General features: G+C 31.3%; 2 protein-coding genes across 2 annotated transcripts; both read right to left on the reverse strand.

The window, feature by feature from the left end:
• Positions 1-2,763: 2,763 nt before the first annotated feature.
• LOC125810809 (dof zinc finger protein DOF3.4) lies at positions 2,764-3,593 on the reverse strand. Its single transcript, XM_049490297.1, has one exon. It carries the CDS (start codon positions 3,540-3,542, stop codon positions 2,820-2,822), a length of 723 nt encoding a protein of 240 aa, XP_049346254.1. The 5' UTR covers positions 3,543-3,593; the 3' UTR covers positions 2,764-2,819.
• A 7,585-nt stretch (positions 3,594-11,178) lies between these two features.
• Positions 11,179-13,144, reverse strand: LOC125810791 (GDSL esterase/lipase At2g23540). Its single transcript, XM_049490281.1, has 5 exons — positions 12,709-13,144; positions 12,458-12,588; positions 12,072-12,320; positions 11,719-11,974; positions 11,179-11,609 (listed from the first exon to the last, which is right to left on the reverse strand). Exons 1-5 carry the CDS (start codon positions 12,968-12,970, stop codon positions 11,386-11,388), a joined length of 1,122 nt encoding a protein of 373 aa, XP_049346238.1. The 5' UTR covers positions 12,971-13,144; the 3' UTR covers positions 11,179-11,385.
• Between the last annotated feature and the right edge of the window lie 227 nt (positions 13,145-13,371).

Below are 13,371 nucleotides of genomic sequence, written 5' to 3' on the forward strand. Positions count from 1 at the left end.
TCTTCCTTGTGAATAAAAGAAGAAGACCTATATTTCCGTCTCTGTTCAAATTTCAGCCCGCTACGAGGCCCACCTGACTTCGCTCGACATTTTCCTCCAGATTTTTCTCATTAAACTAAATAGTTTATGGATTTTCTTTTAAGTGGAACAAAACATAGTTGTAAATTGTTTTTACCTAAAGAATAAAAATAGTAACATACTGAAAATTCAATTTACATATATTAATTATTATTATGTAGGAACTCACTTGTACAACTACATCATGAGTTTGGTGACTATCTTGCACAGTTACACGTTAGAATTTAGATTGTTCATCTTGTTTGCCATATGACATTTTATTTTAAGTATATTTGTAACTTATATAACTTCTTGTTCCATAAAGTAATAGCTTGATGATTTATAATTTCACAATGTACATAAATGACGATGCATGTGTCATGGGTTCGGACGAATCCAGTAGCTTTTTTGTAAACCATATATTTATACTAGAAAATTAATAAAATATATATGTATATTAATTTTTGAACCACTAAAAAAATTGATTGACTGTTATTAACGAAATTTAGAACCCAAACTCTTAATCCTGACTTCGCCTCTGTATGCATGCTTATATAGTAATCGTTATTTAAATTTGTATTTGTATTTCTAATAATTTTGTACCTTTCAATATTTGATGTAATCTAATTTTAAATAGCATGGAACTTAAGTGGTGTAGTTGCGTGTTAACTATGTCAATAGGTAAAACACTTTGTCTTGTTACCTCTATTGCTTAAAACACTTGTTATTCAAATGGATGCGGCTAAGTTTGGTAGGACAAAAACCGTGATCCCAAGTCATCATAAACTTATTTGGCCAAAGATTGTTGGTTAAATTGTAACTAATTATAATGAGTCATATCTCAATATATGCATCTTGAAACTAACTTTTTATTTGTTATTTTTATGATTTATCATATCACCAAACTAAAATAAATTATATTTTCTCATGGAGATAAAATAAAATTACTTTAAGAGTAAAGATTGAAATATTTCAAGAGATGCACCAAGGCAAAATCGTTGTAGTTACACACATGTCTCATGTCAACCAGCGACTGCATACGTTACACCTTCGAAAAAAATGATATAAATAGTCTCTTAACTATAGTAGTAGGTCTAAAATGATCCATTAACTATGCATTTAACGGATTTAGTTCTTTAACTATTCAAAAACTTATCAGCTTTGGTCTCTTAAGTATACACTTATTGGTTTTAGTTCCTTAACTATAAACTTACCGATTTTAGTCCTTTAAGTATTCAAAAGCTTATCTTGTTTGGTCTTTGTCCATTTTTTAAATACAAATAACTTAAGTTTATATTGAAGGAATCCATGCCTCGAGAAATTAAATCATTTAGCAACTTTTTCTGTTGTTTTTCTTTCTCCGCTACTTTTTCTTCAAATTAACCTTATGCGAAGAACCTTAACCTCAACCTCAACGATTTAAAATAAATTTCACGAGGAAAAAAAAAAAAGTCATCATTTTATTCAACAGAGGATAAAATGAAGCATATTATTGCTACTAATGACTTGAATATGCTAAACATTATTATATAATGAAAAAAATGATTACTCGTTAAATCCAAAGTTTGTACTCCAACGACTTCATTGAACGAAATTTGTTTAATTTTTTAGAAATTGAAATTTATAAAATGGTAGACTTGTAATTTTATTTTTTAAATAGATCAATTTTATTATTCTATTCATTTTATTTTACGTAAAAAAAATTGAGTAAATTAAATAAAATCCACACTGATTAGCATATTCAAGTGCGGATTCAAGTCATTAACAATAATTATATGCTTAATTTTATTCTCCATTGAATAAAATGTTGAATAAAATTAGGACTTATATCATCTTTCCTCGTTAATTTTATTTTGAATCGTTGACGTTATTGTTCATTTCATAAGAGTAGTTTGAAGAAAGAAGGTCGAGGACAGAGAAACAATTGAAAAAATGCATTAAAGATTTAATTTCACGAAGATTTCGATTAAGATAAACCTAAGCTATTTGTATTTAAAAAATGGACAAAGACCAAACCTGATAAGTTTTTAAATACTTAAAGGACTAAAATTGGTAAGTTTATAGTTAAATGACTAAAATCGGTAAGTGTATAATTAAGGGACTAAAACTGATAAATTTTTGAATAGTTAAAGAACTAAATCCGTTAAGTATATAGTTAAGAGATCATTTTAGACCTACTCCTCCTATAGTTATGGGACTATTTATGTCATTTTCTCTCATGCCTTCTATTTTATGGTTGCAGCTCTTTTTCTGATCATGCGTGAATACAGAATGCTAAGTGCACCCTCTCTTCCATTCCCGAGTTCTAGAAGGTGGATTTAAGTTGTACAGACTAATTTCATGAAGCTGCATGCCGGTTTCAAGATTACTAGTAGTAGTAGTCATATCTATTCCATTTTCTTCAATATGCCTGCATATTCAAATAACAAAAAAGTAGAAAACAAGAAGAGGCAGAGAGGTAAACATGGGACATTTTTGTAGCAACAAACAAAATACAACCATTTCATAGTCTTTCTCCATCAAATTACAGCTGATGATCGAAGGAACTGCAGTCCTAAATTCTAAGACCAGCAGTACTCCAGATGCCTAGAAGGTGCAAAGGAAAACCAAAAATATACAAAAAGTTTTGATTTTTTTTCTGGGATTTGGCATTTTCTTTCATATAGCTAAAGATCATATAAAATCTAAAAAAAGAAAAAGAAAAAAAGACACAAGTACCCCTAAAAGTTACAAAATCCAATTCGTAATTCCCCTAAAAGCAATCATTTCATACCATTTCCATGCGTAGAAATAGCAAGATCTGGGAAATTAAAAATTTCTCCTCCAGCTCCAACGAAGCCTCCCTCTCCACCACTAGCAAGCTGCCACGTGCTTCCAAAAATACTAGCTCCAGCACCATTATTGTTATTATCAACACTGTTATGTGATACTCCAGGAAATGGCCAAATGGGCCTACCAAGACCAAAGCCCATATCTTCAATTCCAGACCCAACTCCAAGCCCAAATCCACCAAGTGCTAAAAGCCCACCAGGCCCTTGAGCATTGCTCAACAACGAAGTGAAACTCCCACACATGTTCACACTCGGCTTCACGTCAAACGGTAGTGAACCGCCATGATCGGCAGTTAGAGGAACCAAAAAAGGGGAAACGTGTGACGGGTTAGGCGCGTGATGGTAGTCGCGAGGAGAGAGCGTGGAGGACAAGCAGCTACTGTTAATGGAGTTAGTAGTGATTGTACGGGACCGTTTTGCATTTTTACGACTTCCACCACCAATAGGGATGTCACGAAGAGTGCCGCCGTGCGTCCAATAACGGCGGCACGATTTGCAGAAATGACGTGGCTGAGAGAAATTGTAGTTGTTATAGTAACAGAATTTTGTGTTGGTGGAATCACAACGTGGGCAAGGAAGATGCTCCGGCTCCGGAGCCGGTGCACCTCCTTGCTGTTGTTTGGTTGCTCTTCGGTCACTCACATCAGAAGGCATTTTTTTGTTGTTGTTGTAGCTCTGTTTTGTTTTTAGAACTGAGAAGAACAAGGACAGAATTTTGTAGTAATATTTAATGAAGTTAAAAGAGAAATGTTGTGGGGTTTATGGAAGCATGTGGTGGGGTTTATATGGTAGAGAGATCTCAGCTCAAGAGAGAGAGAAATAAAGAAAGAATCTGTGTTGTTCTCAGTGGAACAGGGTCCTGAAGAATTCTGAGGGTTTTGTGCTAAAGAACAGAGAGCAGCTTTAGCAGGGTCTATTTTTTTTTTTGTTCTATATGTGCTAGCTATGTATAATATTCAGACGGCTCGAAAACGGCTTTTGTTATGGGGTTGGCTCATAAATGGTGACTTTTGCTGTCCAATTCCAATAAATGTACATACACAACCATACAAGTTGAACCAAATGTACAACAACAACCGTCGTAGTACAGTGGATGTGATTGTTTTTCTTATGATCAGAGGTCTTGGAGTCAAGTCTTATGTAAAAAAAAAATCTTTTGATAGGGAGCACTTTCCTTGAATGACCTCTATGTGGCACGAATACAAATATAGAAAGACTCCAATACAGATATTGAATATCGAGTGAAAAAAACATGTACAACAGCAACTGTCGGATTACTGGATGATTCAACTGGTTAATTAAGCACGATTTAATTATATATAACATGATTGGTCTGATTCATGATGGCCTATGTGTGGAGTTGTACATTTACTTTGTTGTCTAATTATAATTAAATTACGCTGACATTACAACTCACGAGGTAATAGATACGGCTATGATATTATACTACTCCATTATGTGTAAGTCTAATCTTCCTTGAAGTACTATAACTAGCGGTGAGGCTCCTTGTAGTAGGTTGTATAACTAGCAACATTATTTTAGTGTTATGCCTCAATTACTTGTATACACATATTTTTTTATTTTAGTAATGATAAAAATAAAATGAACGTGTCTAATTTAAATAACATATTCATTAATACAGACCAATCCATTATTGAGAAGGATCGGCGCTGATAATAGTTTATTCCTCACGTCCACATAGTTACATGACAAATGATATAAATATGTTGCAAGTGCGGAATTACTATTATGTTGCATGATTATTGTTTATCTTTTTTTTCACATAATCATATCGTAGTCAATTATCTACTTTATTATTAGTGTGGGATCAATTTGTATTATTATTGTAGGTAAAAACTTTGGTAGTGCAAGAACTGACAAGTGACAGCATTTACTATTTTTATTTTCTTTTCACTTATAATTCAGACAAAGAAGAGTTGCTATATTTGCAGTCTACTTTTATTATTATTACTCATCATCAGTATAACAAGGTTACAAGATTTGGATGTTCTTAAATAGTATAGTAGTGATACGTTAAAACTTAGTAAAAATGAGTAAAAAAGTTGAATGAAGTTAATAAGAAAAGATGAGTAAATGAAGCAATAATGTAAATGGGAGAAAAGTGCAAAATTTTGAAAGAGATGAGAGGGAGGGTTGAGTTGTGAGCGTGTAGAAAGAGGAAAAAGATTTTAAGGAGAAAAGGTGGACTGATAGATGCATTCATTTGGTACCGACAATATTATGAATGTCGGATTAGCGTGGGTACTCAATTATTGGACTGTTTCCAACCTCCCCCCTCAACTCTCAAACCAACCTTTAAGCTCAAGTACTACCTCATCTCAATTTATTCATTACAAAAAATACAACTTCTTCTCTCTCTTTTTTCACCCATACTTGGATAATTTGTCTTACATTTAGATTTGAATAAAGTATTTTCTAACAAAAATGACTTTTTACCTAGAGAGATTAGAGTTTAAAACTAAGGACTTGTTTGGATGGACTTGTTAAAGTACTCCCTCCGTTTCACAAAGAATGACCGAGTTTGACTTGACATGAAATTTAAGAAAATAAAGAAGATTTTTTAATCTTGTGGTTCTAAATTAAAGTTATGCCAAATGTATAAAATTGTCCCTTAATCTTGTGGCCTTAAACATGTCACGTGTAAAACTGAAATTAAAATGTTACTAAAAAAAGAAAGAGATCATTCCTTTTGAAACTGACTAAAAATGAAAGGAGTTCATTATTTTTGAAACGGAGGGAGTAACTTATAAGTCAAAAGTTAAAAATCATAAGTATTTCCTCTGTCCAATAATAGTTGTCCACTATTGAATTGACAGTACAATCCTTAAAAAATAATAAATAATAGAGGTAATATTACTATTTTATTTTTTGACTTTATTGAATTTAATGTTTTGAAAAATGAGTTAGATGATAAATAGCAAGTATTGTTAGACAACTATTTTTATTATAGTGAACAACAATTGTTGGACGGAAGGAGTAGATCGTAACTTATTTTTAAATTTTTTTTGGGCTATAAATAGGTGCTTAAAAGTACTTTATAACCTTTCCAAACATCTCCAAAATAAAAAAAAAATTATGCTTAAAATTAAATTATATTTCCTAACAAAACGACTTCCTAACAAATGACTTCCTTATACATGAAATTAAATTTATGTTTAAATATAAAAAGATTATATACTTTTTTTTTTATAAATATTACTCCCTTTGGATGAAGATATTTGACTGAACATTTTTGGACAAAATTATTAACTAATAATACATTTCACATCGTTTAATTTTTATTTTTTTTATCTGTTTCTTTTTCTTAAATATTAATGTCACATAAATTGAAACCGGATCGGATAACAAACAGTCATATAAACAGAGGGGCTTATCTTAGAATTGTCGTTTTCTTCAGATTCTCACATCCTAATACTATTGATTTATTGGTGTTCCGTACCCCGATATTCTCTGCCGGATTTCTCGCTCCACTGTGGATTCTGAGGCTATTGAGTATTGACCATCCCTCAAATCACGTTTCAATTCCATGGTAACTTCTATTTAACCTCTGCAACACTAGGATTTTAATTCCGTCTTGTTAGATAATAAAAGGTCATCTTTATATCTAAAAAATGTTTGTTTAGGTAAAAATGGTTGATTGTTGACACGACTAAACACACAACACAATACTTCAAAGTTAACGTGTTCTATTTGGGACCATTCATACAATGGACTTGTTAATATGTTTTTTCAATCATTCTTCCTCCACCTCAACCTACAGAAATTATTGTCCCTGTGTCCTTTATAAACGGTGTTTTTTTTCAATTTTGAAAATCGAATTATTAACTATTAAGTAATCCCTCTGTCCCTAATTACTTGTTCAATTTTGAATTGACACACTTATTAAGAAAACAATTAATGACATTGTGAGTTTACCATTTTACCCCTATTAATTATGAAGTGGATGAAAAGTTCTACATTTTTCAAAGTAATTAGTCATTTAATTGAGGGAATAATACGTAAAAAAAAAAATTGTCCTTTCTTGATTTGTCAAAATGGACAAGTAATTAGGGACAACTATAAAAAGAAAAGTGGACAAGTAATTAGGGACAGAGAAAGTATGTGTTAGCCTAAATCTTCTGTAGGGATTAAGTCATATTATATTCATAAATACGTACTATTTCTCCAATTGATTTTTTTAAGATATATATATATATATATATATATACACTCTTTCCTTTTCTTCTTCTTTTTTTTGTTCAAAAAGGTTAGTACTCACATCAGTGGTGTTTACATGAACTCTGATTCTACTAATTTGCGATGGTTAATTGATAAATGAAGGTATAAATATGTATTAATTAAAGTATAATTTACATAAATTTCAGTGTTAAGAGTTAATTACATTATTTTCCTACTCCTTTTCAAATAGGACATCCGGATACATTATTGGACTTCCGGATATATAGGTCAGAGATGTATCAAAGAGGGGAATAAAGATGTATAAGCGAGAGAAGAGTGATGTATCCGAGAGAAAAAAATTGATTTTTTTTAAAATGGTAAAGAATTTTTTGAAATTATGATAAAATAAGATGTGTGTTTAGATAATTTTTTGTATAATTAAATAATGAATTAAGTGAAGTAGATGTAATGTATGAACAAAGGCAGATAATAGAAATATTAGGGTAGGAGTGAAGATGGATGAAAGGACAAAGGGAAACAAGTGTGAGGAGGATAAGAGACAATAAGGTCAGTAATATAGTCAAAGCGGTCGGAGATTTGTTGGGGATTCTGAGAGGCATGCGCGCGGCGTCATCCCTCACCTGTTGCTATCGCCAAATATGCATGCATACCAATGAATCAATGCCCCTATATATATATATATATATATTTCAAAGCTATTTATATATTAAAGATAAATTAATAAAAATACATTTTAATTTCTACAAATGAGTAGTAATAATTTTCTTATGAGTGTGTGTCACCATGGCGGAGTCACCTTGTCCCCAGGGTGTCCAATTGAACACCTTTTCATCGAAAAATTATACAATATATACACATAAAATTTTGACTTTTATTGGTATATATGATATTTTGGACATGCTAAAATAACAAAGTACCCGTAGTGGAGATGGTTAGAGTTGTCACTAGCCCACTCTCTGCCCCAATTCGATTCCCTGCATGAGCGTTTTCATTATTTTGTAATTAATTTGCCTTTTTGAAGTTTGTAAGTAAATAAATATGCATAAGTTTAACATAAATATTCAGTAGCTTAGTGGTAAATAGTGTTATGTTTGCCTTTAGTGACCCAAGTTCGAATCTCACCTCCAATAAGGATATTTTTTCAATTAAAATTGAATTATTTCCTTATATTTTAATACCTTTTTCTTAAATTTTAACACATCCTTATTTTTTCAATTAAAATTGAATTATTTCCTTATATTTTAATACCTTTTTCTTAAATTTTAACACATTTTCCTTTTGGAATAAGTTTTTAATTGAAAAAAACTCCTTAAATTTTAATACCTTTTCCTTGTGGAATAAGATTTCCTTATATTTTAATACATTTTCCTTGTGGAATAAGATTTCCTTATATTTTAATACATTTTCCTTGTGGAATAAGATTTCCTTATATTTTAATACATTTTTCTTGTGGAATAAGATTTTCTTAAATTTTAATACATTTTTCTTTTGGAATAAGGTTTTCTTTCTCTATACATAGGAGATACATTTATCCAAATTATATCATAATATTATTAAAAATAGAATCTCTATAAATCATCGTTTTTCTTAAAAAATTACTATTCAAGTTTGGATCCCTTTATAAAACTTCTGACTACGCCATTTGTGTGTCACAATCACTTATTTTGAAATGAATGAAAAATATATTAATAGTACTTCTTTTAGTTCATATTAAGTGAATTATTGGGTATATAATAGTTAACAATTGCTTAAACTTTGAATAATTCATTAGAAAAAAAATGTGAATAATTTAGTTAAGATAGTATGAGTGTTGTACCGTTTGACTGTGTTGCACTCCTTTGATCTCTAGTCGTTTTCGGGGGCAGATTAGTACACACACGCGATCTGTGTGTTTGTCTTGCGACTGCCATTTCTTGATTGGAGTTTTGCCTATAATAGCTCGACAATTTCCACATCACGTAGATCTCTCTTCTTACCTTCTCTTTTTTACCATCCTTTTCTTTTTGGCATTTTCTTCTGCCAATATGATTCTTTCTTTGAGCACTTGGACCTCCTCTATTTTATTTTCTACCTGTCCAACGTACATTCATTAATATTTTATAAGGAAAAGACAAAATTAAACTGTGTCTTGCTAATCATCTTAAACCCATTATTCCCTTCTTTTACTTACTCTTTTAGTTTACATAAAAATTGAGATAAGGTATAAGTAACTCCTATATATAATACTGTGACTGAAACCTCAGATTAACACCTTAATTAACTCCGAACTCATTTGTCTTGTAAAATTATACACCTTTTTTACTTACATGGCACACTCCACGACTCTACATGGTTGAGGCGCATTGAAGATGTTTGGATGTCATGTAAGCTAAAAAGGTGTACAAAATTATCAAAAAAAGGGTTCACGGGTATAATATACATTAGTTTAGTTAAGACATGTCTCTGAGATTTCGGTTACAGTATAGGGGATACTTGTGTCTTATCCCTAAAATATATTAAAGAACTTCTTTTTAATACATCAATCCTTAAGAAACGTCTAATAGATATGAATAACCTAGTAAATTATATCGTATTTATTATTTTTGGCAATAAAGAATGTTAAATAATCTAAAACGACACTTATTTTACGACCGAGCATTTGGAAAAAAATCATAGAATTCCAATGCGATATGTAGTCCTTTAATGATAATGAACATCTAATAATCTAATCTAACCACAAAAGTTGAATCGTGTGACAATAAATTTATTAAATCAACTAGTATACAAAAATCCTCTGAATGCCCAGAGTTGGAAAACTGAAGATGCGGATTTTCATTGGATAAACCAAAAATAAGGACAAATTCGTTTCTGAATGATGAACTTACTTTAATTAAAAATAATAATAGTTCGCCATCAATTGAAAATGGTTCAAGATCATATAAAAAGACAACAATCTATTCATTTCTTGTATATGAAAGATTCTAACAATAAACTTATTTAAGTCACGGATTTGAATTTTTACATGGTACTAATTATTTGATAGAAGAATAGTGGAAACGTGTGTGGAAAATTTAAAAACTTTGTCTATGTGGTGTGAAACTGTGAATGAGCATTTTACCTAAATAATCTAATAAAAATAATAATTATTATTATTTTGGCTGTATTTAAATGGTTTTGCGACAATCGGCCAAATATGTTGACTAGTTCGTTCACTGTCATAACAGATGCTGTATAACAACAACACGCAGCCTATATTTTCGTGGAGCACCGCTGAATTAGCTTATCTAAATATTTGGCAAAAGTTTTAACTTTGTCCAGACACACAGTGCAGGTCACCAAATTAAAGAAGCACTGGGCGAGCTAGAAATTTCACGAAGGGTATTCAAGTGTTAAAGTGAACCCCTCTTTTTAAAAAGTGAAAAAAAAATTGTTACTTGTGAGATTCGAACGAACAAACAAACACTTTAAGTTTGTGTCTTTACTCTTTCAAGGCACCTGAAACCACTAGATTTATATTGTTGTCAAGGGTGTTCAAAATATGTTATTTAGTCACTTTGTTTATTATTTTACTTGTATATATGGTATAATTTTTCGATAAAGAGTGTCCAATATAAGGTGGCTACGCCACTGGAAACACTGTTAAAGCAATTCTAGAAAATATATAGTTCATACAAAAATTAATTTTAAGTGCGGAAAGATCATAAGTTCACATACATCATAATCTACCTATTAAATTCACCGCTACTGTACAAATAATTTCTTTTTGTAAGATAGAGATATATTTGTGGAGATTATAATTCCAGTCTGTGGTTTGTAGAGGGGACTCATTTAATTTTCAGAATTTTATTGGTGGTCTAGTACCTACCATCAATCGATAGGTTGAAGGTTCGAGTCATATTGAAAGGTAGATTCTTATGATGGATTGGGGTGTGTCAAAATAAAAAATTTATTGGTGGTGTTTTAAGAGTTTTACGCCAACTCAAATTCTAAGTTGTTAACCTATAAACTTGCTTTCTATATCATAATTTCAAGTCCAAAGCTACTTTAAAATATTTTTTTCTTTTGCCACAATCAGATATTTCTCAATACCAAATACTGAAACTTAATTAAATAAGAGATACACCAATATTTTTTCCAAACGAGGAACAAATTGGAAGACAGAGAACTTTCCTTCACTTCTCTTCCACAATATATTTAATTAAATAATCAAAAGAAACATCTTACAGCATAACAATCATGTAAATAAAAGAAACAAAGGATATAATATTAGACACAATACAAGATAAATTAATGTGTGGAGAAAAGAAAAAAAAAACATTTAGAGGTCTCGAAGTTGTTTAAGATTCATGGGAGATATATATTTGGGGTCACCCTCCAACAATTGTTTGGCAATTATAAGGTTAGCTGCTTCACTTGGATGATAAGGATCCCAGAATACATGTTTGTCACGATCTGAACACATACTAGATGTTGGTCCACATGGAATTATCCCAGCAAATTGCCCTCCATTTCCACAACAAGCCTTTGTCGCTGTTACAAATCCTATACATTTGAAAAAAAATCGTTAGATTTTAATTATTTTCCAAAAAGTGTCTAATAGCGAAACACGTTATCATATGGTCATGAGCATGTTGTAGTTTGAGTGTCTTACCATATTTGTCATAATTGGTTATGAGTTCCATGACGAGATCAAAAACATTAGCATGTACTAAAGTTGCTCCGTCGAGTTCTTTGTTCATTTGAGCCAACATATCTTTCAATCGTGCGTTGTATTGAAGTGCTAACTTGTTTGCAAGTTCCACACACTCATTCTCCTTCAATTGATTAATTGTTTTTTGGTAAGGGATGCAGCCAATTGGTCCAACATTACCAACAATAAATTTCCTTGCATCCAATTTGTACAATCTCTGTCATACCATAACTCAAAAATTTAAGATTTTTTTTTTAATACTATCAGATTAAGTTGATCTACAACAACGTGTATAAAGGAAGTGATGTTTTTACCGTAAGTTGTGCTCTTAAGTGACTGAGAAGATCATCGATGAAGGCATCGGGGGATTCAGAAATTCTTGTACCAATAGAGAGTACAGGGAGAAGGTAATTGTTGAGAAAATCGTTGGACCCTATCGTTATTGAGAAAATCGACTTGTTCCTCAGATAATCCCTGGCTTTAGATTGACCCAACAATTTGTCGATCTCTTTTCTTGTTATGTTGAAATAATCAACTTGGATATCCATTGAAAGCCTGTTTACCTGCAAGTGTGAGTGAATAATTATGTTATAAATGATGTATATTACTTGTCCTAATTTGACTGAAGTATTAAATATGTCACCCCCTGAACCTGAGCCCTTCACAACGTGACAAAATAATTAAATTGGTAATGACTTACAAATACTCTTCCGGTGCCATTCATAATTCCACCTCCTCCTGATGCATAATTCACTCCGTATAATATAGTTTTTCCTGTGCAATTTGGAGCTAAATATGGTGTTGCATAATGGGGTTGTCCCAGTCCTTCTCCTGGTAAATTTAATAAGAACAAATTGAACAATCAACACAAAATAAATTTTAAAAATATTAAAGTTTCTAAATTAAAAATAAAAATGAGAAAATTGTAATTAATTTATTAATTTGTCATACCAACAATGTCGCCAATGGTTCTTCCATTAGTGTAACGACCAGTAGGGTTCCCTCCAGAAGCTTTAAAATCTATACCATTAGGTGCAATATTAGCCTTTGATAAAGTTTGTAAATAATTATTATTTCCAGCATCTACTAAAGAATCTCCAAAAATATACGAAGCCCCAAATCCCAAATCATCATCAATAGCACAATTTGCTAAAACCATAAGGTTAATTACCAAAAGTAGCACGACCAATACATAGTTATTTGTCATGGCCATGCTTTGAGTTACTACAAAACAAATGTTATTTGTTAGGTTGAGAAATAAAATGAATGGAAGGAGCAAGGCTATAAGAAGCACAAAGATGAAGTGTTTGAGAGAAAAAAATGGGGTAGAAAATTGAGGACTATAGTTAGGAAACTTGTAAAAGGGAATGATTAAAATGGAGACGTGAGTTGGTATGACTAAAACTCTTGATAATAATTTGAGAAATATGGAAATGTATATAAATAGTTATGGTAGCTAAAAAATTCAACAAGTAGGTGGACTACATATGTATGCAATATGAACAACGTGCATGGACCTCATACATTTACTATAATTTCAAGCCAAACAGTCAAATATTGGCATTAAACTTAGGTACGTGTGTTTATTCTTAAGGCAGAAGCAGAATTTTCTGG

Source organism: Solanum verrucosum, unplaced genomic scaffold (assembly GCF_900185275.1).
Source record: "Solanum verrucosum unplaced genomic scaffold, falcon-dt-bn FXZP01000032.1, whole genome shotgun sequence".
Taxonomy (NCBI): Eukaryota; Viridiplantae; Streptophyta; class Magnoliopsida; order Solanales; family Solanaceae; genus Solanum; species Solanum verrucosum.

Excerpts from the sequence above, each read along its gene's own strand:
- LOC125810809 (XM_049490297.1), bottom strand. The coding sequence starts at position 3,542 with ATGCCTTCTGATGTGAGTGACCGAAGAGCAACCAAACAACAGCAAGGA.
- LOC125810791 (XM_049490281.1), bottom strand. The coding sequence starts at position 12,970 with ATGGCCATGACAAATAACTATGTATTGGTCGTGCTACTTTTGGTAATT. Across the intron at positions 12,589-12,708 it reads AACCATTGGCGACATTGTTG|GAGAAGGACTGGGACAACCC; the intron begins GTATGACAAATT and ends TAAATTTACCAG. Across the intron at positions 11,975-12,071 it reads ACTTAAGAGCACAACTTACG|AGATTGTACAAATTGGATGC; the intron begins GTAAAAACATCA and ends ATGGTATGACAG.